The 27616-nt window shown below is 38.1% G+C and overlaps 1 protein-coding gene across 4 annotated transcripts; it reads right to left on the bottom strand.

Annotated features, from left to right (window-relative positions):
- Window positions 1–49: 49 nt before the first annotated feature.
- LOC140075239 (putative methyltransferase DDB_G0268948) lies at window positions 50–26940 on the bottom strand. Of its 4 annotated transcripts, none has more exons than XM_072120851.1 (8): window positions 26808–26940; window positions 21836–21969; window positions 11276–11436; window positions 10581–10683; window positions 6674–6784; window positions 5734–5834; window positions 4798–4935; window positions 50–313 (listed from the first exon to the last, which is right to left on the bottom strand). In XM_072120851.1, the coding sequence occupies exons 2-8, from the start codon at window positions 21944–21946 to the stop codon at window positions 223–225; spliced, it is 816 nt and encodes a 271-aa protein (XP_071976952.1). In that variant the 5' UTR covers window positions 21947–21969; window positions 26808–26940; the 3' UTR covers window positions 50–222. The 4 variants fall into 4 exon arrangements, with proteins under 4 accessions (XP_071976952.1, XP_071976951.1, XP_071976950.1 ...); XM_072120850.1 differs by lacking the exon at window positions 26808–26940 and adding an exon at window positions 26661–26796; XM_072120849.1 differs by lacking the exon at window positions 26808–26940 and adding an exon at window positions 26383–26582.
- Between the last annotated feature and the right edge of the window lie 676 nt (window positions 26941–27616).

Below are 27616 nucleotides of genomic sequence, written 5' to 3'. Positions count from 1 at the left end.
AAGGTTGTTCAGAAAATGAATAATGGTAACCCAAGAAAAAGAAATCAACTGAAATTTGGTGCCATAAAAAAAATATTTTATTTTAAAAGAAATCACTGTAAAGAAATCAATGCAGTATAATGAGTGCAGTGAGAGCAATATCATTATTTTAAAAGTTGAATTTATATGGTTAATTTTTAATGAATACTTTAAAGAACACTATGTTCGGTTGTAACGCTGATGTTACTTTGGCTTAGAAGCCAGTACAAGAACATATTTGAACCAGACCTCAACTTCTGTTTCATTGCAGGATACTTCCATAATTTCCAGGAACCTTAAAAACATAAAGGTAAAAATTTAGTAGTTCATCAAAGTGAAGATCTGTCATTCAATTATTTAGATAATATTTTATAAAGTGTAGTTGAGGAATTTCAGACATTGGGGATAAAAAATAAAGTACTGTTTGTACATGCATCATTCCTCCTGACTGTATCAAAAATATTGCACAAATATTCCCTTTAACCCATTAACACCACAGCCCTTTTTCGTGTCCATCTTTCACTTTCAACTTTTTATTGCTCTGTGCACAATTTTGTGAGTGCTTGTTTTCTGCTTCCTAGTGTCAGGATTTAATATTACATTCCGTGTGATAGAAAGTGGTGACATTTCCACATTTCTTGTCATATCTGTGTTTTCACTGTGCTCTCCATATTACACCAACCCTTTATTTTTCGGTAAATTGAAAAAGATACCAAATTTACTTGTTGTAAAAAATGTAAACCTTTTGTACAAAAAATAAAAATCCTAGTATTGCCATATACTGACACCAATAACTTTTACATACTGTGGTGTATGGAGCTGTGTAAGGTGTCTTTTTTTTTTGCAAAGTGGGCTGACACTTTCATTGCAAAAATGGTGACTGTAAGGCCATTTGATTACATTTTGTTTCATTCTTTAGGTCTTGGAAAATGGTGAAGACGTGGCATTTTGGACATTAGGGCACTATTTTCTGTTACAAGGTTCACCACTAGGAATAATCCTTTTTATATTTTGGTAGATCTGGATTGGGATGCAATAATACCTAACATGTTTACGATTTCATTTATATATGTCAGTTTAAGGGAAAGGAGGTGCCTTAACCCATTAAGGACCGGGCCATTTTCGTCTTTTGCATTTCCATTTTTCACTCCTTATCTTGTTTACTGTGTAACAAATTGTACTTGCTAGTGATAGCATTTCATATTCCATGCTGTGTACTGGGAAGCTGGAAAAAAAATCCAAATGCAATGAAATTGTAGAAATTAAGCCTTTTTCTTGAGTTTTCCTGTTAAGGAGCTTTTTTTTCTTGATGTCCCCCACCCCTATTGTGACGTTTAACTTTTTCAACCTTTTTACCTGTCCACCTAAACGAATTATCATGGCATGCACCTTCCTGAAGTGTCTTGATGAGGCTGAAATCCCTACACTTTCATTGACATCAGACAACCATTTGGGTAAGCTCTGGGGAAAAAAAAACGCAAAAAAACTTTCCGAAAAAAAATTATTTCTAATTAATACCTTTAAAAAGAATGATCTAAAGGTGATAAAAAAAAAGTTAAGCACTCTAAAATAAGACCACTAAAAAGAACAACTCTTCTCGCAAAAATAAGCCCTTAACCAGATTTGTCAGCTGAAAAATAAAAACGTTATGCATATTAAAGATGGTGATCCTAAAGTGAACAAGAATTTCTCCAAATTACTTTTAATTCAGTAAAAATAATATTAATAATATATATAAATGAGGTATTTTCGTGATCGTGGCGACCCATAGAATAAAAATAATATACTATTTTTATGGTGTGGTAAATGGCCCAAACACCCCCCCAAAAAAAATCTTCCTAAAAATTGACTATTATTTTTTTCTCCAACAACAAAGAGTTAATAAAATCTCACCAATTAATTATAGATGCCCCAAAATTATATACTAGAAAAGTGCATCTCATGTGGCAAAAGAAATAAGCCCCTATAGGTCCACATTAAAAAAAGAAAAAAAATTATAGCCTGCAAATCTGCTCTGGATTTTGCCTCCTTCCATTCTATGCCCGGCCGTGCGCCCATACAGTAGGTTACTACCACATATAGAGTATCAGTGTACTCGGGAGGTATTGGATATCAAACTTTGTGGAGCCTTTTTTAATTTAATCCATTGCAAATGTTTAATTTTCCACCCAAAATGAATGTATTGTCAAAAAATATTACAATATGTAGGCCACGCCTCCATTTTGTTTTAACCCCTATAAAACACCTAAAGGGTTAACAAACTTCTTAAGCACTTTTTCATATGTTGAGGGGTGAAGTTTCCATAATGGGGTAATTTACATGTATTTCTATTATTTAGGCCTCTCACAGTCAATTAAAAGTGGAGCAGGTCCATCTAAATACAGGTTTTGGTGATTTTCAAAAAAAATTTGAAAAATGGCACCCAAATTCTGATCCTCATTACATTCTAGTAAAATATGTAGAATCTTAAAAAACCATGCCAACATAAAGCAGACATTTAGGAAAAGTAAATTATGAATTTATTTGACAATCTGCATCAAAAGTAGAGAATTTAGAACTTTGAAAATAAAGAATTTTTCAGAATTTCTGCAGAATTTTGTTTCATAACTAAACACAAAAAGATATCATTGCAATTTTTAAACAAATTTGAAGTACAATGTGTCAAGAGAAAACAATCTCAAAATCCCCTATATTTTTTTTTTATAGCAATCCAAAGCTATAACCATTCATAGTGACACAGGGCAGATTTGAAAAAGTCCCGAAGGGGTTAATGGGACATTTTATGTAATTCTTAAAGAGAAAAGAGGACGGAGAAGGTTCAAGCAGCCATCTCAGAAAGAGTGGTGGAGGATGTGGTTGTGGGTCACATTTAAGAGTCACATAAGTTGGTCTCTTAACCTTTTGATGTAATTAACAAAACTGTTTATTTTACACAGAGCATATGTAAAGCAAACCTGTCACCATGAATATAAATTTTAGATTGTGACAGGCCTATGCTATGGTGATTTTAAAAATGCCTTTGTCATCATCATGAATCATTTCAGTACTTTATAAAACAGTATTTCACATTATCTTTAACAGGAGCTTGTGATGAGTTCTAGATGAGGGAGAGGTAAGCTACACAGTCTTTCTCCTCTCCTTCACACTCATCCAACTCCCTCGCCCCTCCCCACTTCCTGTCATGTGCAATGAGCAGGCAGGGGAGTGAGGGGGATGGTGTGGAGTAGAGGAAGAATGCATGAGGAGACCAAGACCCATGGGAATCACCACAAGCTGCTGGCAGGGAGCCATATAATCTGAAATAAAGTTTTATATAGTACAGGAATAATTCAGAATGCAGACAAAGGCATTTTAGCATAGAATATGGTAATTCAACCTATCACTAGCTAAAATTACATTTTATTTTAACTACATCTACGCTTAGCAAATTATAGAGATGAGGAGTTTTTCATGAAATGTAACATTAAGCAAAATTAAGACTTACTTTCTCTCCATGTCAGGAGTCAAATAATAGAGTTGCCAGAAATCGGCACAAGTTAAAAGCAAAGCATACATTTATAGTTTGATCTTAAGATGCTGTTGCTGTGTTCAGCAGTGTAGTGAAGAAGGCCAGAAGCAACTATCTGGCTAATATAGTAGTGTTTATACATGAAGATGAAGGACCCAAATTTAGCTAATATTTAATAGCGCACATTTACATAAAAATACAGTAAATTCAAGAATAGAATAAAATACAGGCAGTCCCTGGGTTACGTATAGGTTCTGTAGGTTAGGGTTAGCCCTAATGTCGGAACTGTATATTTATTTAACTCGAGACAAATTATTTTTGGTCTCTGTGACAATTGGATTTGAAAAATGTTGGATATGTTGGAAATGTTGGATTTAAAAAATGTTAATTGTTAATCCTGGTTCTTATGACAAGAACATCTTTGATAACAGTTACAGCTGTTTGTAGCCTAGGGCTAACGTACAGTAAATTAACAATTACCAAAGGTCCGTTTGTAACTAGGGGTCGTCTGTAAGTTGGGTGTTCTCAAGTAGAGGACCGCCTGCATTATACAAAAATGTAAATGGACATGAAAGCTTCTGTTTGACACCCTTATACACCACCAGACGTTACTTGTGTTGATGCCCCCAGTACTAGTAGTACTGCTCTTAGGTCACAGGCAGAGAAATGGCTCAATGTTGTTTGTCACCAACTCACTACAACTGCAAAGGAGATATAAAGCTTTACTTACAAAATAAGTATATTATACTTAGTCAATGTTAGGAGTTTAAAAGGCTACATGGAGTTTATACGGTGTCTCTTCATGGTAAAGGAATAAAATGGAATCTAAAGAACATAATAGAGATGATAAGGGCCCTGATCTTTTGGACCTGAGGGACCAGATATTTTTGATGCCAGAAGCCAAAATCAAACTACAACTGCATAAATACTGCAAAACAACACTTGAGAACTGTAATAAAGTACAACCAAGGGTGGAATGTGTTGTATTGGAAACGGAAATGAACATATGAACATCTTCATGCTTCTTCCTATATCTCAATTTCTACGTGTAGGTTGCAGAATTTCCCTTGTTGCTTGGTACGCACGACTAGTAATTTCTTGTCTCCTGATTATTTCCCTGGAAACCTACTGTACCTTAGTTTTAAAGATTAAAAAGATGAGCCTCATATTTCTATTTCATATCCTAAATGCATGCTATCACTTGTATTACAGGCTGTACAGCTATACAGGGTAATATTAAAAAATATAAAAGAATACTTCACTGATCTTACCTTTGTTCTATTGTTTTTATGAAATCATTAGCTTTTTCAGGTTCAAGTCTACGATAAGTCTGGAACATGGAGAAGGTCTGAATAAGGCCAATGACGTCTGCTAGAGGCATTTTAGTCTTTGTAGCCATGTCATGCTTCCTGCAATATAATATCTCAATTACAATCCATTACAATCTATATATCAAAATCCAACAAAGCAAAAATCCAAAGTCGCAGCACATATTATACTTTCCGTAGTAAATAACTATCTTCTAGTCGCTAATATTCCACCAGCATTGCACAGATCATACATTATTGATTTTGCACAGAAGCTACAGCTATAAATTCTGTAGGTTGAGTTTACTTCACTTAGAACTACTTCCTGCCCAATGAGACAGAAGTTAAAATAAAATATGCTTGTGCTGTGACATCAAAAGTGGGTGTCAGCTACTAACCATTAAAAGACACAGCCAACTTCATTTTTGCATTTTCTTTCTTCACTTTCCTCCTTCCCTAAAATCCACTGTAAAATCTGTATAATAGCTTTTTGAATTTTATCTATACCTACAGTCAAGATTGGTAAGAACACTGAAAGGGAATACATCAGCAGGTTTATGGTAAAGGTTGCAAGGGTCCGGTGACTTGAGTGTGTTCCGGACCACCGCTGCATGCACCTTGCGCAGTTAATTTAGGGCCAGTATACCTCACTTCTCTGCAAATGCTTTGAATTCAGGATGACTCCACCGTGCAGTGAGGTGTACTAATGTTATCTGTCCTATGCAGATATCTGTCACTGAATCACTGCTGCTTTTACCAGTTTCAATCGCCAAACCACCACCACAGACACAGTTAATGTGAAAAAAAAATGTAGGACCATAACCCCAGTTGCTTGAATAGTGAAAGGTTTCCTTTAAATTTGTGCTTAAAAATGAAAAAGATCTATTAAAATGTACATACCTTACTTTGTCTGTATAGGGAATGGAGTCAAAAATTTCCTTATAAGCGGTTTTCACATGATGCACCTTCTCATGTTGATATTTGCTCAGAACATCTTCAACCTGAAAAAGATTATGAGAGATTTCTCAACCTGCTGATAACCAATAGTGAAGAGAGTTGTAATCAGTAAAACACTACAGCAAATAATGACATGTTATACCAAAATATGAAAAAGTACAGGTGTCAAAAAGTGGTAAAAAAGCAAAATTTTTTACACTTGTCTTTTTAAAAGGTATTCAGACCTTTCAAAGCTCTGTAACCGTACTGAACAATGAACTATAGGGATGTGTCATTTGGATTCCATGATGAAGCAGTATAAACAAACCACAGTTTCCCAGTACATTGCATGGGAAATTAAATGAAGCCAATTCAAATGTACAAAAGTATAGAAGAAAGTAGCCTCCCAAGATTCACAAAATGATGGTATCTCTTAAAATGCCTTTTATTTACAAGATGGTTTTCTCCAATATCACTGTCCGCATAATTTCACAACGAGGATGTTACTGGGCACATGTTTTTGTTTATAATTATTATTGTGAAGTCCTATATTAATCACCATATGATATTATCACAAACATTACCCATAGTATGACAATACTTTATGCATTCAGTTTCTATAGAAAAATGGTGGTGCAGGACCACACGCAGTTCCTATGGATGTGTATTACTAAGCCATATGTGCTCCATAAGGGCTGTTTTCCCCCTTTAAGCAATGCTTCTAGAATGAAATTTCTTACAAAGAAATGTACTGGCATATGCTATGATATTTCCTTTCTTATGCTTTGTGTATGAATCACTGTGAATAGAAAACTGCATGCACCTCAGTAACCTTTAGTAACAAGACTGTAAGCAGAATAAGTATGGAACAATAAATAATTGTATTGAATTGTTAAGTACTGACCTCAGAAAAAACCTTGGTCATCTGCTCTGATCTGTCTTTGTAGTGCACTTCCATATGCGGAAGGTATGAAAAAAATGCAAGGCATCCACCAGGTTTAAGAATCCGGTCAACCTGGAAAAGTTCAGTTGCACATAATTGCAATGCAGAGCTCATCCACATAAAACACTAGGATTCAACTTTCAAGCAGATGTTGGAAAATATACATATTTTATTATGGCTATAAAATCAAAAGTGTAAAAAGAAAATTCCAGAAATAAAATAATTAAAACGGTATAAAGAAATAACAATGTTTAATAAATTTATTAAAGGTTGAAAAAACACAAGCCCATAATGTCCACTCTCATTCAGTGTTGATCCATGATCTTGAAGATGGGTAAAACCACTAATGGACGGACACCAATTATCTTATATTGGAGATCAAAATTAGAGAACAATACACAATTTCCTAAAAGACAAGGTCATTGTGAAGTCCTACATGAATATGCCCTAACAAGGGTAAAATAGAAGTATTTGAAGTTTATTTCATAAATTGTAAATATTCTAAAGCACATAATAAAATGTCTTTATAGAAAGGTCTTTTATAATAAGATTATTATTAATAAACCTATTATTATTACTACACAGGGTAAGGATCTGTCTAATCAAACAGTATCTCAACGTTTAAGAGCATTTGGACTGAAAGCCCAATCTGCAGTGACCAAAACACTCATTACCAGAAAGAATCAAAATACTACTCATCTTTACTGAGGAGCATGTGGTGTGGACAGAGAAGCAGCCCACCCACAGTTCAGTTTAGTAATGAAAGCAAATGTATTTGGGTGTGATAGGAACCATTATGTTTGTCAAAAAACTAGGTAAAGACTGAACCCAAAGTAAAGAAATCAGTGAAAGGTGGTGGAGGCAGTGTCATGGTTTGGTGAAGGTTTTTCTGTAGCAGGAGTAGGATCTCTCATACAGTTACATAGCAGAGTGAATGCAAGTGGTCCCTTCCTTTAATTCATCACCCAATCTGCCAGCAATTTTCATGCAGGCTAATGACCCCTGTCACACAGCAAAACAGGTAGTTCCATGAAACAAAGCAAAGCAAGAATGGTAAGTATAGTGGCACTATCCCTGCACCGTTTTGCACCCTCTTTTCAGGAAGCAAATTGCTTGATGGGATTGAAAAATCCATACAGACTGTTTAAAATGGAAAACCGGCGGTGCTCAAATGATGCTTAACATAGTCCAAATTTCATAGCAAATATTTAAAAAAGCTCATGAGCTTGAGAGATTGCATTCACTCGCAAAACGTCTGTCTCTCATCCCGTCTGCCCCCTGCTCCTATCCTATCCGGATTCATGTTTTTTAAAGGAATGCAATAAGGAAGATTGATGTTTTTATCGGTGAGTACTACATTTTTTCTAAATAGTTCATTGAAACAGAAAACATTCAAAAAATAAAATGGCCATCCCAGAGTTCTGATCTAAACCCAATAGAAAACCTCTGGAAAATCCTTGGTGACAACGTTATGGCCAGGAAACCCACAACAGTCACAGAATTGTGGAAAAGACTGGAAAAAGAATTGACCAAAATCACACCAGAGTAGTGTGAGAGACCAGTGATGTTCTGTGGTTGAAGATGTGTCATTCAAAGCAAAGGCCTGTGAACTTCTTACTGGTTGGTGATTGTTGTAGCTTATAGAAAATGTAATTACAATCTTTCTCTGTGCTACAGTTATTGCTGTACTATACTTTGGTAATTTTGTAAAATAATGTGGCATGGTTTACCCCTTACAAAAAAATCCATCAAATCAGTAGACATTTCTGAAAAACTCACTGATCACATAATGTTCTCTAATTTTGATCTCCAGTGTATGTATCCTATACTTCCCAACTCCTAATGTGGCAAGTTAGAATACTCCTGGATCTACCTTTAACTACCATCAGCCCACATCCTGTAGCTTGTATCAAGAACTTTATGAGACCTTCTGCAACATTCAATCAAGGAATAAGTATAAGCATTGATCCCATTGATCAACACAGAACACAGAACAATCTCGGCCTAAATCCTGCCATGGTTCCTGCCGTTTCTACCTCTCTGGATGGGGCATTTCAGAGTTTTACTACACTTAATGTAAAGAATTCTTTCAAATATTCTTGTATTATAAATTATGAGTTGCCTTATTTATAGTGTAAAAAAGGTGCAGGCTGAGACATTTTTCACACTAATGTATTTACCAGAAAATAAGAGGATCTTTTATTGTTGTATATCATAAGTAAGAGATTATTTTCAGGGGATGTCTTAATTTTTTCCCATAGAGAAAAATCTATATAAATTAATTAAAAAAAAATATATATAAACATGTCTTTTCCCAATGAAAACCAGGCACCCCTAAATGAATCATTCCCCTTAAACCCAAAACAATTAGAGTTGGCGAGTGCCGATTGTCTCTCTCTCACACATGTGCATCACTGCTGTGAAAGGCGTATCACTGTCACTATGCCGATCCAGCTGCGAGCCATGTGCAATGCTTGGCTCTCCCTGGTGACCAAAAGCAGCAACAAGAATTACTTTTGCCTCTGTTAGTTCCTAGTTTTTTGTATCTAAGCTATTACTCAATTCTTTAAGGTGACCCTTCTGACCCTTGATGCTTCCTCTAGTATCTCCTGGTTTTAATTTCCTGACACTGGTGTCTTCTGGTCATGTGGCTAGGGTTTTGTGTGTGGCTGATGGGTTTCTCCTGTATGTATGCGAGGCCTACCCATGGACTTGTGATTTCAGCTTTGCCATTACAGTGTCTTCCAAGTCTTGATATTCTTAATTTTGTTTTTGAACTCTTATTACCCTATTTAGTCTTATGTTGTTGTCAGTGCTCCATCAGGCTGTCTCCATTCATGGGTCCTTGACCCTAGTCAAGTAACATGTTGCTTTATCTTAAAGCTTAAGCTTATCCATTGGTGTATACTGCCTAGTTCCAACAAACTATTGGTAGACTAATGGATTAAATGTGGCTTGTGATTATGTACTCAACCTGGGGAATAGCAATGAAACCTGCTAGCTTCACTGTTTGGCATTTTACCCCTATGATTTTTTACGGGCATTTTAAATGAATTATAAGGGTTTTTTTTCTTGAAATAATTTGAGAACAAGTTTTTCTATCTTTTTCTATCTAAATCATTGTGTAAACTAGGCAGTGACAGACTTAGGGACTGACTGTTTTGCTTGAACAATAAAAGGTGATAATTTCAGATGCACTATGAAGTTGTACAAGACAAGTCTTTTGAAAAAGAAAATAAAGAAGAAAACGGTTTATAGACCAACATTTTATCAGACCGCATGAAAGAAATTTGGGGTGCAAAATCTGTGTAAAACAGTAATGATTTTGAGATTTTCTTTTAAAGAATTTGATTCTGAAAAAATATATATATAATTTTTTAGGTACAAGATAAAATCTAAACATTGAAAATTGCCAAATATCGTGTCAACATCTCCACAATTGGCAGGAAGAAAAAAGCATGGGTTTAATGTAGTTGAAAAGTTTTAATGGGACATGAGTTGCCAAGTTGGGTTTGTAGCTTGATATAGTGTTTAAAATTTTACAGCAACTTTGATAATATTTTATTCTTACATCAGTCTAGATTCATAGGTTTACAGAGTTGTTCAGCCAACATTCTTTTCATTGAGTAATGCATTTGTGTAGAAATAAAGCTTATAAAAAGCCTCTGAATGCCCACAGTAAAATTTCTTTAAAGGTTATCATACTGAAGATTTTCTTACATCAAGTGCACAGAGCAGAGATTAATCTTGTGCATTTACGGCAGACTTACCAAGGTACAGTGTAATGCAGAAAAATGTATAAGCTATCCTTTTCTGAAAGATATCAAAGGGAGTCATTTTTCTTACCCATATCAAATTTTCATTTTACCTCTTTCAGAAACTTTACAATGTCAAACCAATGGACAGCAGCACACGCGGTTAGAAGATCCACAGAGGCATCATCTACTGGTACTTCTTCAGCTGGAGCGGCTCTGTAGAAATTCTATATCTTATTATATAACATCTTTAACTTTTAACAACATTAGATGGCACCAGGACCATAATTAGAGCTCACGCTGCCCTTAACATTAAGCATCCCCACTCTGTCAGAATACTAACCTTTGTATTCCCACTGCTATATACTATACCTTCAAGACTAGAAGCAATAGCCACAGTATCCCCAGTGGCTATTTGGCAAATACAGCCCTGATAATGTACAGGCGGATACCCGACTTACAGACGACCCCTAGTTCAAGACGGACCCCTCAGGTTACTGTGACCTTTCGTGAAGCTCTGTGGATGCTTTACTATAGTCACAGACTGCAATGATCAGCTGTAAAGTGTCTGTAATGAAGCTTTATTGATAATCCTTGGTCCCATTACAGCAAAAAATTTTGAAACTCCAATTGTCACTGGGGCAAAAATGTTTTTATCTGGATCTACAATTATAAAATATACAGTTTCGACTTACATACAAATTCAACTTAAGAACAAACCTATGGAACCTATCTTGTACGTAACCCGGGGACCGCCTGTAATTAACTAACGAAGCCATCACAGTAATATTTTTTCAAAAGTCCTCACCTGAATGTTGTGTTTGGAAGTTTAAGCGCATTTGCCGCCTCCTCAATTTGGGCTTCACTAATATCCGTTCCCAAAACCTTTTTGAAGTGTGGAGACAGAATTTTTGTGCTCTGTCCTGTTCCACAGCCAACATCCACGGCAAGTTCATATGGTTTGTTTAACTGGAAAATAGAAGAAATAAGATTTACAGTATTGAGAAAATATATATATATATATATATATATATATATTGTTCTTTGGAAATTCAAATTTCAAAAGATATATTGTGCATTCACATAGATCCACTTGTTCGCATCTGCAAAAAATGGTTGTAGATTATTTTAGAGTCCTCTTCCCCATTAAATATGGTGAATTTTAAAACTGCCTAGCCTATGTTTACGCTTTGCTATTCTATGTTCTCTGTCTCCTGGGTATCCTTATGACATTTGCACTAATGAACTAATTAATATTATGCACCATTTTTTGTACTCATTGAAAACGCCAAGCATACTTATAGTTTAAAGATATTGAACACCTCCCACATTAGACATTTGGATTTTCCTGTGTCAGTCTGGTTTTCATTTTGCATCTCTTTAAATTTTTTCATGTGTTTTCACATGTATTTATGTGCAAGATTTGATGGAATAAATAATGAATGTGGCCCAATAAGTCCTGTATGATGAACTCTGTACTAGTTGAAGGACTGAATGCCATTAGAGGGGGCTCTGAGCCACTGGAAACGGACATCTCCACTGACCCTGCTGGAACTCCAGGCTAGGGTTCAAGGGGTCGTTGTCATGGAAAGTCTGACAGCATCACTGAACAATACTGTCCCCACCTTTAATATGGTATGGGAGCTGTGAGACACTTACTGGGCCCAGCAGAGGAAACTAGATCGCTGAAATTACACCCCCTTTCCCCTCCTCCTTTTTCTTCTCCATGTCTGTCAATGTAAAATGTTCTTTGTCTCAGTTATGTTGCAATTTGTTATTGAAAGTACCAATGTAAATGTGATTTGTGTATCGTTCTATATCTTCTATATGCCTATTGCATTGTTCCCTCTTAAAATGGGACCCTTGAAAAGTAGTAACATACTGCCAGTCACAGATTCATTTAAATGTTTACTGTATTGATTTTTCTGTATCTGTGTGTAACTTGAAAAACTTTGAATAAAAATACAATTGGAAAAGAAAAAAAAAAAAAAAAAAGAGGGGGCTCTGAGTGCTATCTTCGGAACCCATGCAATAGGTTAGCCACCAAAGACGTCAGGGGGTCACTAGCTGACTGGTGGGGGTCTCAGTGATGGGACCTCAAAGATCATGAGAATGTTATACTCCTATTGTACCCCAGATGAACAGAGCTGCCAGTCATGCATGTGTCCAGCAGTATTATTTATCTCTTTGGCGCTGATGGAAATAGCCATGCACCAAACTCGACTATCTCCGTCAGTTCCATATAGCAGAGCGAATGTGTGACTGGCTACTCCTTTCTTTTGGGGTACGATGAACCACCGTTCTTGTGATCCGTGGTAGTTTAATCACCAACCAATCAGCAACTTGCTTTTTTAAACGTTCTCTCCACTGATCAGTTGAAAAAAAATTTAGAAGACCGTCCTTTTTGTATTCACCGACAACATTAGATGAATGCAAAAAAAACGAAGTGTGAAAAACCCCATTGAAAAGAATGGTTCAGTGAGGCATCAGTGAAAATTCACTGAAGCCAGGAAGAGAAAAACAGTCTGTATGTGTCCATAAGCCAGAATGGGTTTAGTGAAAAATTAATGATGTGAAAAAAAAACGCCAGTGTGAAAGAGCCCTAAGTATAATGAGCATCCACGGTGTGAAAAAATATTCTTTATTTCAGTTCACCATCCTCTTTGATGTAGAGTTGACATTTTATGTGCTCTTCGATATATGACTACAGTAAAGTACATTGGACGATTATGCCAAATGCACTTTTTCCAGCATTCATTGCCAAGCAACAAAACAAACATCACTGACAGAAAGGGAACAGACTTTTTTCCACTAGTGCAGGCTGTCAATGTCAGTTCTGGTCTTTGAACTGCTGTAATTTGGATTGAAAGATGTTACTTCAAATAAAATTGCTAAAGCTTTACCATTTTTGCTTTACTAGGAAATAAAATCAAGTCATTTCAGAGACCTAAAATGATACGCTTTTACTTTAATGTATAACTTTGAAATCATACAATAAATGGGCAGTAAAAAAGATACTGATCAGAACTATATTTATTTCCCTACTGGACAATGTATTAATGAATGAATGAATTAAAGGGGGCACTGTATGTGATCATAACTGATCAGGAGTGGTGGGACATGCAGAGAAGATGGGAGCTCGCATAAGAAAACAAAATATGCTAAAAATTAACAGCAGGTTAATATGGGGGTGCTTGGTGGTTGGCAATGACACAGACTCCAAGGTTATCAGTGCAAATGTTGCGTTTTATCCACTCCAACAGCAGTGTTCAATGGCAGCAGATAAACAAAACATAACATAAACCCTGCCGTCTGGGTGCTTACTAAACAGAAATTGGTTACCTCACCTAAAATAGCAACGAACAGTTCAGAATACATATTCACAATGAATTAAATGACAAAATGCTCTTAGTTTGATACCCAATTCCTCCCCTGTATGTGGTGGTAAACTGCTGAATTAATACTGCAGTACAGTTGTATATGAATATAGGGTGTAAGTGAGACCCCTTGGGTTCAAGTACCTAAGGGTGCATGAAATTATTTTATACACATTTTTTTTAATTAACAAAAACTTAGTTACATTTTTTTCACCATTTCGCATCTCCACACACTAAAGTATGAAAAAGTTATGTGTGTCAGAATATGGACATGCAAGACATTTTTATGCCAAGTTTTCTTATTTTTTTAAAGTATTAAAGGCAATCTACCATCATAATAAAGCATGACAAACCAGTGGGCATTTACTCATAGATCTCGGCACCATGACTGTGGAAATCCTTCCTTGTACAACTTTGAAAATTTTGCTTATGAGCCCGAATGGCTCCAGGTGATGTTACCAGAGTGTCTCTCTGCTGCAACTTCACGGGCTGTTACAGTGTGCAAAGAGCATTTCCAGTTTCAGCGTGGGAGGACGCTGAAACTTCCTCAGCTGCAGTGAGATTACATCAGAATCATGCTGAACCCTCTCTTTAGAAGTTGGGTGGTTACTGCATATTGCAGCAAACACCCACTGGTAACAAATGCAGCAAACACCCACTGGTAACACCTGCAGCAACCATCTTGGCAGAGATCGTCGCACATCAAAGAAAGACGATATTTCGCCATGACAGCCTTGTGTCTTTGTAAGGCCCGAGGCTGTGTAGTTTAAAACCATCTGTTACATTGTAAAAGGTTATATGTAATATCCTTACATACTGGAATACTGTAAAAATGGTAAGATCAATCAGACAACCTAGAGTTAACGTACCCTAGGGGGTCTGAAAGATAGTTTCATAATGTCCCAAATTGTCCAATCTATCAAAATATCATCAACAGTTATTCTTGGCATTTAGTCACATAATTTAAAATAGGGCCCATGAGTCAGAGTTGCCACTTTTTAAACATTTTGTAACATATACATTTTTTTTCATAAGTGATTAAAAGGTTGTACAGTAAATGATAGCAAAGAAAACAACAGCTCATCCCACAAAAAATTACCGTATATGCCGGCGTATAAGACGACTGGGCGTATAAGACGACCCCCAACTTCTGCCCTAAAAATATAGAATTTGGTATATACTCACTGTATAAGACTACCCCTCTCCCAAATGAAAAAAAGTCTGCTTAAAACTTTGCAAAACAAACAAGAGAGCAAGTGCCTGGTGATCATAACTGTAAGCTGCGATATTAATGAAGATCCGACATGCTTCTGTAAGTGCCGCCTGTGACCCCCAGCTCTGTGACGCCGACCGCTGTCACAGGGCGGCTGCATTAGCATACAGCGAGCCGCCCCGTCAGCGCGTACTAAGCCTCTTCTAATGACTGTGAGAGGCGGACTGCCGCGCATGTGCGGCGGTCCCAGGAAGCGGCTCTCTGCGCGCTGACGGGGAAAAAAAACACCTCACACAGTGCGGCCCCCGTATATCCGGCGTATAAGACGACCCCCCACTGTAGCCATTATTTTAAGGGGTTAAAAAGTAGTCTTATACGCCAGTATATACAGTACATGTCACACAACTCTGTACAGCAAAGTATGAAAAACATGTTAGAGCCAGAAGATGGTGAAACAAAGAATTTTTTTTGTACAGAAGGTTTTCACTTTTTTTTTTTTTTATTTGGTATCCCCGCAACCTAAAGAATAAAGAAAACAAGTCATTTGGCCACACAGTGAAAGCAATAAATACAAAGTCGACAAGAAAATGGCTCAAATGTGGTTTTTCACCAATTTCATGTCAGTTGGAATATTTTCCCCAATTCCCAGTACACAGCAAGGAATATTAAATACCTTCACTACAAGGCGCACAAAACAAGAATTTACACAGCTCTTTACATTGAGAAAAAAATTGTTATAGATTTTTTAATGTGGGGAGTGAAAAATTAAAAAGCAAAATCAAAAAAGGGCCTAAGCGTTAATTGGTGAAGTCCATCCAAAATTGGTGGAACTGCATTTTTTGTCAATTGGCAAATACACTTTATATAGGAAGCAGGGGCGTAACTAGGAGAGGCTGGGCCCCATAGCAGATTTCTGCATGGGGCCCCCCTTCCCCTTAAAATATATATATGGCAGGCACACGTCGGGCGTGCTGGAGAGGAGGAGAGGTGAGCGCAGCTCACCCCTCCCCTCTCCATAGAGAATAGAGCCGCATGGTCGTTCTTACGGCCATAGATGGAGCACGCTCTCTCTCTTTTGCTCAAAACAGTGAGTACTCGTTGTGCTCACCGTGCCGAGACCTGGCGTATAGAAGCTTATGGGGGAAGTATATCCGGCAGCAAATCTGCGGCCAGATATACATCCCCAATATGTTCTTGGGAAGGTACCCCTATACAGTCATGTTTATACAATTACACACATTTATACACTGATATATACACACCTTTATATACACACATAAAGTTCTACTCTCGTATACTCACACCCTTATACATACAAGCATTCACTTATACACACATTTATGCACTCATATACATTTATACACTAATACACAGAGTATATACAAACTAATACAGTATACACATTATATACATATAATACATTTACAATACACACACATATATATATAAATATATATATATACATACATACACAAATACAGTATACACTGACCATATATACACATACATGCAGGATAAAAACACCATATACACACATGTTGCATATACATACAGAATATACACATACATTCAGTATATACAGCATACATACTTACCACATACAAAAACACACATCATATATATATAATATAAATACATGCATGTAAAAATACAGTATTTGCTTCAATGCATTTATACACAGTATATACATGTATACATAGTAGATGCATATATACACATATACATAGGATTTACACATATATATATATACGGAATATGCATAAACAGTATATATATATATATATATATATATATATATACAAATAGAAAAATAAGGCGGCACTCCAGTTTTGTGGGAAAAATCAAGTGGTTTTTATTCCCAACTGGGAATAAAAACCACTTGATTTTTCCCACAAAACTGGAGTGCCGCCTTATTTTTCTATTTGTATTGACTGTGGGCTGTAGCCTGCCCGTTGGAGCGTGCACCCACCAGGATTTGTTAAGCAGTGCCGCTTGGAATCTTTTTTACTCTTCTATATATATATATATATATATATTTATGTATACACAGTATATATACAATATATACACATATACACAGTATATACACACATATTCACAGTATATATACAATATATACACATATACACAGTATATACACACATATACACAGTATATACACACATATACACAGTATATATACAATATATACACATATACACAGTATATACACACATATACACACATATACACAGTATATATACAATATATACACATATACACAGTATATACACACATATACACAGTATATATACAATATATACACATATACACAGTATATATACAATATATACACATATACACGTATATACACAGTATATATACAATATATACACATATACACAGTATATACACATATACACTGTATATACACTGTATATACACATACACTGTATATACATATGTACACAGTATATGCATATAAATACATATATACATACAGATAAATACATATATGCATACAGATAAATACATCTGTATATACTTACCTTTTAGGAAGTTTGGGGGCTGTATGGGTGTTCAGGCAGGTGTTCAGGTGGGTGTCCAGATGCATTCAGACGGCGGGGGGGGCGCGCGGAGGAGGGGGGGGCGTGAGCGGGGGAAAGGGGGGCCGAGCGGGGGAAGGGGGGGCAGAGAATCAACTGTGCCGCCCTGCAGGCTGATGAGCGGGCAGGTCAGGGAGATGAGGGGGGCGGGTCAGAGAGGTGGCTGGGGGGCGGGTCAAGGATATGAGCAGGCAGGGATCCTGGAAAGAGGTGCGTGGGCGGGCGGGCTCAGGAGACGTGTAGATGCATAGAGAGGGAGGGGCCCGGGGGCACGATCCGGCACTGCAGCCCCGGACCACTTACCCCAGGCCATGGCAAAGCACTGCAGGGAGCGTGCATCCCCGGGCCCCTGAACCTCACGGGCCCCGTAGCAACTGCTACGGCTGCTACGGCGGTAGTTACGCCACTGATAGGAAGTTCCTCAAAATAGTTGGTAGGCATAGAACAGAACAAGTGACAAACAATGATAACCTAAAATAATAATATGAAAACCCAGAATGGTTTTCCTATTCAAACATTTTAAAGACAGAAAAATAAATAACAAGGGTAGAGTTATTTGATTCATAACAAAACAGCTGATGGGTGACTTAACCATGTACAGTGGGTACGGAAAGCATCCATGTCTCGGGTCGCGTGGCCACCCGTGCCCCTCTGTGTGCCCCAGCGCCCTGCAGCTCCTACTCACCAATCCTCACTACTGCTTCCGGTCCTGCAACCGTGTCCCTGTCTCCTAGGGCTTAAGAAGATTTAAAGGGCCAGCGCACCATTAATTGGAGCTGGCCATACCCAGAATCCTTTATAATCCAGCCTCTTCCTGCACACCCTGCTGGATCTAGTGCCTTAGAGAAAGCTTGACTCATGCTCTGTGCTGGTATTGTGATTGTGTGCTGTAATTGTGACCCCGGTTCTGTTCCTGACTATGCTCCTCAGCTGCTCCTGTCCCCGACTACGATTCTGCTCAACGTCTGTGTATCTTGCCTTGGCTGCCGCCGCGAACAGAGTCGCACCTGTGGAACGACCTGGTGGTACCACACCGCAACAATTCCAATCCACATTGTGACAGGCTCTGGTGTAAACCAGGTATTGGCTTATGTCATCATCCGTGGTGATCCAGTGGGTCCACTACCCCTGGAGCCTGACAATCCAGACCCCTTTAAATTTTTCACTCTTTGTTTCATCGGCACCAATTAGTAATATCAATAAAGTACTTTATTTTTGAATGTATGAATGTACACTCTGCGCCCCATCTTCACAGAAAAAACTGAAATTTAGATATTTTTACTAATTTATTAACAAAGAAAAACTGAAATGTCACATGGTCTTAAGTATTCAGACGTTTTGCTGTGACACTCATATTTCACTCATGTTGTCCATTTCTTTCTGATCCTCCTTAAGATGGTTCTACTCCTTAAATGGAGTCCAGTTGTGTTAAATTAAACTGAATGGACTTGATTAGGAAAGGCACACACCATACCCACTGTATATATTGAAGGTTAATAGAGAGGTTCCCGCATGCTTGATCCATGAATGGCACAATAGATTTCCTGCTTAAATTAGAATTTGCATCTCCTCATCATTCTGTTCACATTTTGATATTAAACATCATGAGACCAAGACGACACCTAACATTTGATCAACAGAACCCCACCACTGCAAGGCTTCAAGCAAGAAGTTTTGAGACAGAAGTGGCCCCTGAGCCTAAAGTATTGCAGAGTGTCTGCAGTTACAGAGAGGCATAGAATAGGATGTCCCTTTGCCACATCGCACACTGATGATTGCTTCATTGTGAACAATCCCCTGCTGAACCAGAAATTTAATGGTCAACAATGCACCAGTTCATTGAGGTAACATTATTAGAAAACAACTTTATGGGAAAACATACAGGATCAGCTGAGTCACTTTGTAGAGGCTTGTAACTCTGCACTCTGGCACCTCAATGAGTGGAGGGATAGCCCTTCAAAAAAACTGGGATGTCTTGTCTCAGCAGACAATTTATTGACTTGAAAACAGCATGAAATAAATGAGAAATTATTGAAACATTGATATTTTATCGGTATATACCCAGCTGGTGTTGGTTTTTGTTTCAATAAATTGTTTGAGATGACAAAATCAACATGCATCTACTTATATTCTCAACTTTCATTATGCATCATTGCGTGAACTTTATATGGTTTCTATAAATTTCTCCCAAAAGCCAAATATCCCTTACTTTTTGTAAATAATAAAAATGGACTGCTAGTTGGCACTGCTGCAGTATGATGTACATGTTAATACATATTCTCAGGAATTGCTAAAGAAACTTTACAACTTCTGTTGAAAAGATAATGATAAGACTGCATTGATCACATTACTGGATACATATAATTTTACTAAAAGACTGTGTAAATACTGAAAATAGGTTCATACGATTGAGTTGATTTGATAGTACCTATGAAATGCAGCCAAAGACTTATAGTATAGCTGTAGCTCCCGGCGTTCCCCGTGATAGTAAATAACCGCTTTTAGCTTTCACAAAATAGAATGGGTTAACAAAAACATTTCATATCTATCTAGATTATAAGAATTGTGCAGCACTTCATATGGGGAATGAAAAAACAAGTGGATTTATTCCAAACACATCGCAGCGTTTCAGCTTCTACATGAAGCCTTTACCAAGGCTTGACAAAAGCTTCATGTACAAGGTGTTGCAAATGCTTTCTATCTATATACCTGGAGAAATTTCCAGGCAGCAAAGTATACAAACCAATAAAAGGGTGGGTGCCCACAAGTCAACAAAGGTCCCTCCAAAGTATCCAAAGAAAAATAAGCAGCACTCCAACAGCAAATCCAGTCAGAACGCTACATTTCAGCTATTGGCATGACAAAACACTCTGAAGCATTGCGTTTGGAACAAACACCATTTTTCTTTTTGAGCGGATTTGCTGTTTCAATGCTGCTTAATTTTTCTATGGATATCTATCTATGCAATTAAGTGCAAATACACAGACAGTGCTTCATTATTCCAAATTTCAAAAAGTGAATGAATCAAATTTTAAAATGTGGCCACGTTTTGGTGTCCAACCACCTTTGTAAAGCTTGAAAAAGGTGGTTGGACAACGAAATGTTGCCTTGTACTGTACCTTGAGATATAGATCTAAAATACAAAAATTGTTAAGACCAAGATTAATCTTCAGGCTATAGTGTTTTAACACAAAGCTTTTCTATTATCATAGATTAAAAGTATTTTACACTTTGTTACTAATGTTTTATGCAAAGGTGTTTTTAATTAGAGATAGACATAAACCCATTCATATAGGCAGCATTCTCCAAGTAAACGGCACTTACTTTCACCAGAAGCACCTTGGACTCCCTATGCTTTCCCTCCCAATGACCGGACTGTTCATGCAGTTCCAGGAGGGACAGAATAAGGATGAACTTGATTCCTTTTCCAGATGCCCTCTCTGCTTACCTTTCAGTCATACTAAAGCCAGGTAAGGATCATACTAGGTGCCAAAATGATCGCCCTATATAATTTATAAATGTAGATATAAAGCTCCTCCCCAAGATACTGGCCAAGAGGACCATCGTGGAGCAATACATTCACCCTGGCCAGGTAGGTTTGTTCCCACAGTTATTTGATACAGGCTAGGTGGGATAATTATCTGCCCAAGCAAGCTGTGTGTTTATCAGTAGATTTACATAAACCGTTTGACTGTATGGGGTTTTCACCACCATTTTTTTATCTCTTCTCAAAAACCTTTTTTCTATTCCTTCAATCTGGGTCATTGTTCAAGGTTTCCTGTCTGCCCCCATCACCATTAAACATGGGATCCCTCCAACGGCTCTAATGGTGAGATAAAAAGGTTATGGGAATTAGAAAGATTAGACATAAATATTAGGATTATTGTTATGACTTTAACAGTCAAAGGGAAGGTCTAAAAGTATCTTGTCTAGATCAACACAAGAACTTTAGGTTACCTAGTGACTGTCCTATGGAGCCACAGTGAGTATAGTTTGCCATTAGTAATCTTCTACAATGCTTCCAATTTAAAGCAGTGTGATACTGACTTTATAGACGTATGATCATATTTCAGCAAATAATCAAAATAGTTCCAGCTATGATACATTTACAATATAGTACTCATTTACCTGCAAATCTCCAAAATAGCATTTTTTCATAAGACAATGATTATTTTACTGAAACTTCTACTTACTCTTTCATTAAGATAACTGAAGATCAGGTCTTGTATCTCTGGTGCTGGAGAAAAACGGTATTTTTGGTAATAGGATGCATGCTCCTTACCCTCAAACAATCGTGTAGCCATATGGAAATCAGTCAATCTTCAACCTGCATAATAAATAGGAACAGTAAAGTAAAAGAATACGGTTTACAAATGTCAATGTTTACCACCAAATACTTGAAAGAAAAGAGGGGTCAAACCTCCAAAGTATACTCAAATCTCATTCTTTAATGAAACATATAAAAACATAAAATTCAGAAAGCAATAATGAATGGACTACAGTGAAGTTTAAAATACATGTGTCCAAGAATAATCGCCGTAAGTGGCATAAAGGTAGGTAATACAGAGTAATAGGTCCCATATGGGTATGGAGCTAAAGAATAACAAATATCACTTGGTGAATACAGTACATACAAGACACCTATAGAGTACAAAATATTTGACTGGAAGAAAAAACCATACCAGAGAGATGGACCACACGTGAATGACCCCCGACACGTGTTTCGCTTTTGATAAAGCGCGATAGCGAAACACGTGTCGGGACATTCACGTGTGGTCCATCTCTCTGGTATGGTTTTTTCACCAAATACCTTAAGTAACATGTTATCTATTTTCTATGGGTCATTACGATTACAGCAATACCATATTTCTATAGTTTTGCTTAGATTTTACTAATTTTGTAGAAAGACACCTAACGTGGGGAAAAAAATCTATCATTTCTGCATCACAATTTTCCAAGTGGCTTAACATATTTGGTCTATAGAGTTGGTTGAGAGCTTGTTTTATCATTCTTTTATCACTTTTAATTGCATTTTATGTAGGACAAGAGTTATGGCTTCATCCTAAAGGGGTTAATAAGACAGTTTCAAAGTTAGTCAAATATTTCTTCCTTGAGTTAGACAAAGTAAATAATTATCTTTAAAGGTATGTAAGGGATACATTCCTATATCTGTTTAATTATATCTATGATTTCCTAACTGTGAAGAATAAGATCTAATGTAAACATAATATATACAGGCGGTCCCTTACTTAAGGACACTCGACTTACAGACAACCCATAGTTACAGACAGACCCCTCTGACCTCTGGTGAAGCTTTCTGAATGCTTTACTATAGTCCCAGACTGCAATGATCAGCTGTGAGGTGTCTGTAATGAAGTTTTATTGATAATCCTTGGACCCATTACAGCAAAAAATGTTTAAACTCACATTGTCACTGGGGCCAACATTATTTTCGTCTGGATCTACAATAATAAAATATACAGTTCCGACTTACATACAAATTCAACTTAAGAACAAACCTCCGGACCCTATCTTGTACGTAACCTGGGGACTGCCTGTAAACATATATAAACATAATACAAACATAATATATAGGTATATAGGTACTTTGATAGGTACAGGTATAGGTACCTACCAAATAGTGCCATTCTACAGTATGATTTACCACATTTATTACAATGTGCAAATCATACATTGTAATGAGTTAATCTTTGTTAGACCCAAGGCTTGCATAGTAACCGATCGCCGCTCCCGATAAATTCATATGGGGTGGTGATCGAATTCAAGATGGTGGCCAAAATTTAAAAGCCTCCGGCAGCTTTGCTAGAACGGTTTACAGGGTTAACAACTGCGATTGGTGCCAGCACCGACTGTGGGTGTTACTGGTGAGTGTTTGCTGCAATATGCAGCAAACGTCCACCTTGTATGGAGAGGGTTCAGCCCATGAGCCCTCTACATATAAAGGAAGCTGATGTACAGATATGTCACACGTCGGTAAGGACTTTAATCCCTTGCCTCGGATGACAGTTCGTGACCAAGCCCTACTTTTTGAATCTGACATGTGTCACAATAATTGATAATAACTTTTGAATGATTTTACATATCCACTTAATTTTGCGACTATTTTCTTGTGACATATTGTACTTCATGTTAGTGGGAAAAAAAATTTGTGATAAGTTTTGCATTTTATTCTTAAAAAATGGAAATTTTGCAAAAATTCTGTAAAAGTCAAAGCGCTATGTGTGGTGCCAGCCTAAGGGTGCTAGCATACAGGGGTGGGCCTCAGAAAGCAGTTTCTTTTTTTTAATGCAAAACAACGAGTTTGGTTAACGATCCCATGCGTTTCCATTAAAATGTATATGCAATCAGAGTAAGGACTGCCAAGTACGCTAGCACTGTGTTTGTAAATGCAGTACTAGCAGTCCATGGCTTTTGATATACAAGGGACACCCACCGGTGTCTCCCCCGTGGAGCCGATGCCAGAAGTTGGACGTAATACATTTGTAGTAGTATGCAAGTCAGTTTTAAAGTAGGGGCTCCCAAAACGGGCGTACACTTACAACCATTCTTGCAAAGAGGTCAATACTCTGTGAAACGGAAAGCTTGTGTGAAAGCAGCCTGCGGGGGAGATTTATCAGAATTGTCTTAAAATTCTAAATCCGAACAAGACAGAAAATGGTTACCTTGTTGGCTAACTCACTTTTCAAGTCAAGAAAAATACATCCATAAATCGGTAAGAAATCCAGCAGAATGTACCAGTACCATAAGTAAAACGTAACTTTTAATAATTACTGATAAAATAAGTTCACCGTGAACCACAACAGTATCAGCATCAACCATCAAGTCAGCAAAAACACATCAGAAAGGGAGCTCGTTCAGAGCTCCAATATGTCTCGTCTGACACGGTCCCCAGTAATACCTCACCGTGTCTTAGTGCATTCCTGTATAGCATATGACACGGTGCATCATCTCAAAACCATGGACCAACATTAATCCGGACAGTAAGGAATAATAGGGTGGATCTCACCAGTCTTCGATGCGCCATCTCGAGTGGTAATGGTCTGGAGGTACAGGACCTATTAAGCCCTACGATCGCTTTGTATCCTGACCCCGCAATATTGCTCCCGCCCTGACAAGGACGGTCCCAGTACTGTCCCTTTCAGACCCTGTCCCTAATATGGGATTACATATTAGGGACTAACAGGGTCTGAAAGGGACAGTACTGGGACCGTCCTTGTCACTGTGAACTTATTATATCAGTAATTATTAAAAGTTACGTTTTATTTATGGTACTGGTACATCAGAATTGTCTTACAGCAAAACTGTTGTAGTTGCTCATGGCAACCAATCAGAGCTCAGCTTTGATTTTATAAACTGCTGTGGGAAAATACAAGATGATCTCTGATTGGTTGCCATGAGCGTTCACACGTTGCAGTTAAAACTGCATCGCAAGTGAAAGACATCAAATCAACAGGAGATTTGTATTTGTGGAACAGCTTTCTCCTTCAAAATCAAATTCACCCGTTCAGTTCATGTCTTTCACCTGTTAAATTGACAAAACTGCACCTAAAACCACCTCAAAGCTGATTGCGATGCAGTTTTAACTGCAACGTGTGACTGCACCCTCAGAGTCTTTGACCAGTATACGAGTGCCTCATTTATCAAGGTTTTTAGACCTTATTTTGGCACTTTCCCAATTAAGGGAGCATGGCTTTTGAGAAATGGGTGTGGTCTTAGAACAAATGGGTGTGGCCTGCAGGAAATCATCTGTGCACCAAAAATCCTGGTGCACTATTTAGACCAACTCAAACTAGGTCTAAAGTAGTCACCAATGGTTTTATTCTGCTCTAGAATTTATGATCACAATGATAAATCTGATTTAGAAACTGGCAGATTCTGAGACACATTGTTGAATTCCTCCCTGTGAGTTGACAGGATTCCTTACTTCATACAGAAATATGATACAGGGACTGCCGAACTGTAGCACCGGCACTGTAATGCTTGTTACAGTGACAGGGACTGTCATATTTCCCTATGATGCAAAGACTCCCATCCACTGCGTTTGTATTGCGGTGTCTTATATATCTATAAGATACCGCATAATATCTTAAAGCCCAGTGTTCTATGTCCGATATAATGGACACAGAGCGCTTAGAGGTTAACTAACTGAGCACGTGTCAAGAGAAACGCATGCGATCGGCTTATCAATCCAGGGAAATGCATGCGCGTTCGGGCCGAGGACCTCCCCCTGTGCGCTAGCGTCGTGTTATGACAGACACCTAGCCATATGTGTGACCGTGGCCTAAGACACCGGCCGAACTGTAGCACCAGCACTGTAATGCTTGTTACAGTGTCAGGGACTCCTTGCATCATATTTCCCTATGATGCAAAGACTCCCATCCACTGCGCTGGCAGTCTCCTATGGTCTGCCTCTGGCCTGCACATGGGTCCGTTTCCATGGGTCGAACACAATGTAGTCTGTGGTCTCACAATGCACTGGCATTACAAGTCGGTCGGGAGATATCATAGGACGCATTTCTCCCTATCAGTGTGTCACGTGTGAGTGCAGCCTCAGGGTAATATCCACCTACCTGACTAGTAAAAGGCTCAGCAACAAATGGTCTTTTCACATCCCACAGACTCAGAGCAGAATGTGAATGGGTTAGCAAAAAATCCTGTAAATGCAGCAGAAAACCCCTGCATTCATGTGTAGTGATTGTCAGCTATTCGTGCCGCTCACCTGGTGTCCCGCTGTGAGGCCGCACTCTCCTGGAGGTGCTCTCCGTGTAATGTATGTGCAGGGAGTCAGAGCTACTTGTACAGGAAAGTTATGGTGACCTTTGGACTGGAATATGTACAATGCATGTGAGGGGCGGCGCCTGCTGTGTACATGTCCCCACTGATAATGTATGTTGTAGATGTGTGCACACACACAGCAGAGAACATCAGTATACAATAACATGAGATGCAACACAGTCACACACCTCCAAGCACCATGTATACAATGTATATACTCACAGCATCACACACATTACAGTCCAGGAAGCTGCCGCATGCGCACATGGAACCTTCCAGCTCCTAGCTACTGAGCAGCACGCAGCAGACGACAGGGTGACACTGAAGTACAATGCTTAGTTATAATGATTGAGAACATCTATAACGTACGAGGTCATGTATCTACAGCAATTGAGGCAAAATACTTTGTCCGTGCACCCCCGTGTTGTGCTAGCAGTTGGTATGATCCTGCAGTGTGACGTAGAGGCACAGGGCGGTGCAGAGAGGCTGAGGCTGAGGCTGAGGCTGTGTCCTGGGGTGACCTGCAGTCACTCCTGTCATGTCCCAGCACTGCTCTTTACTCATGGAGAGGCTGTATACTAATGCTGTATACTCATGGAGATGCTGAGGGCAGTAATAGTACAATATGATATGAGAGGACTTACATCTCATTTCTTAAGTTATTTCCCGCCAAAACCGGGGGCGGTCTCACAGAGTGGCTATAATAATATAATAACACCTCACCTCTGCACTCGGTGTTGGCTCACACAATCACTGATGTACAGAGCTGTAAAGTGGCCCTTAACCCTTTCAAAGCCAATGCAATCAAGAACCTGTTTGCTTTTATCCTTCGCACTAACCCTTTCCCTGCCAGGTGTCTCTGGAAATTTTGTAGCATTTTAATGCGTACAAATACAACCGAAATTACAGCATAAACTTTATAGTAGACCCCAACAAACTACATATTTTCTGAAAGCAGGCACTGAAAGGGACGTAACTTGAGGGTGTGCAGAGAGTGCGATCACACCTGGGCCAAGAGGCTAAGGGTGAAGACACACACTAAGTGCGTTTTCAGATCGTTAAAAACGCACGCGTTAAAAAATGCATGCGTTTGTGTCAGTTTTTCCGAAATTGCGCAATGAAAATGGACAAAAACGCATGCGTTTTTAAAAAAACGGATGCGTTTTTTAACGATCTGA

This window comes from Engystomops pustulosus, chromosome 8, assembly GCF_040894005.1.
Source record: "Engystomops pustulosus chromosome 8, aEngPut4.maternal, whole genome shotgun sequence".
Taxonomy (NCBI): domain Eukaryota; kingdom Metazoa; phylum Chordata; class Amphibia; order Anura; family Leptodactylidae; genus Engystomops; species Engystomops pustulosus.
The sequence above is the reverse complement of the archived record's forward strand: the minus strand, read 5'-3'. Positions and strand labels throughout refer to the sequence as shown.

What these genes read in the sequence shown, in the direction of transcription:
- LOC140075239 (XM_072120851.1), bottom strand. Translation starts at nt 21,946, where the DNA reads ATGGCTACACGATTGTTTGAGGGTAAGGAGCATGCATCCTATTACCAA. An exon ending in CTTCCAAACACAACATTCAG is followed by an intron (nt 10,684 to 11,275) that starts GTGAGGACTTTT and finishes GAATTTCTACAG; the next exon opens with AGCCGCTCCAGCTGAAGAAG. An exon ending in ATAAAAACAATAGAACAAAG is followed by an intron (nt 314 to 4,797) that starts GTAAGATCAGTG and finishes TATGTTTTTAAG; the next exon opens with GTTCCTGGAAATTATGGAAG.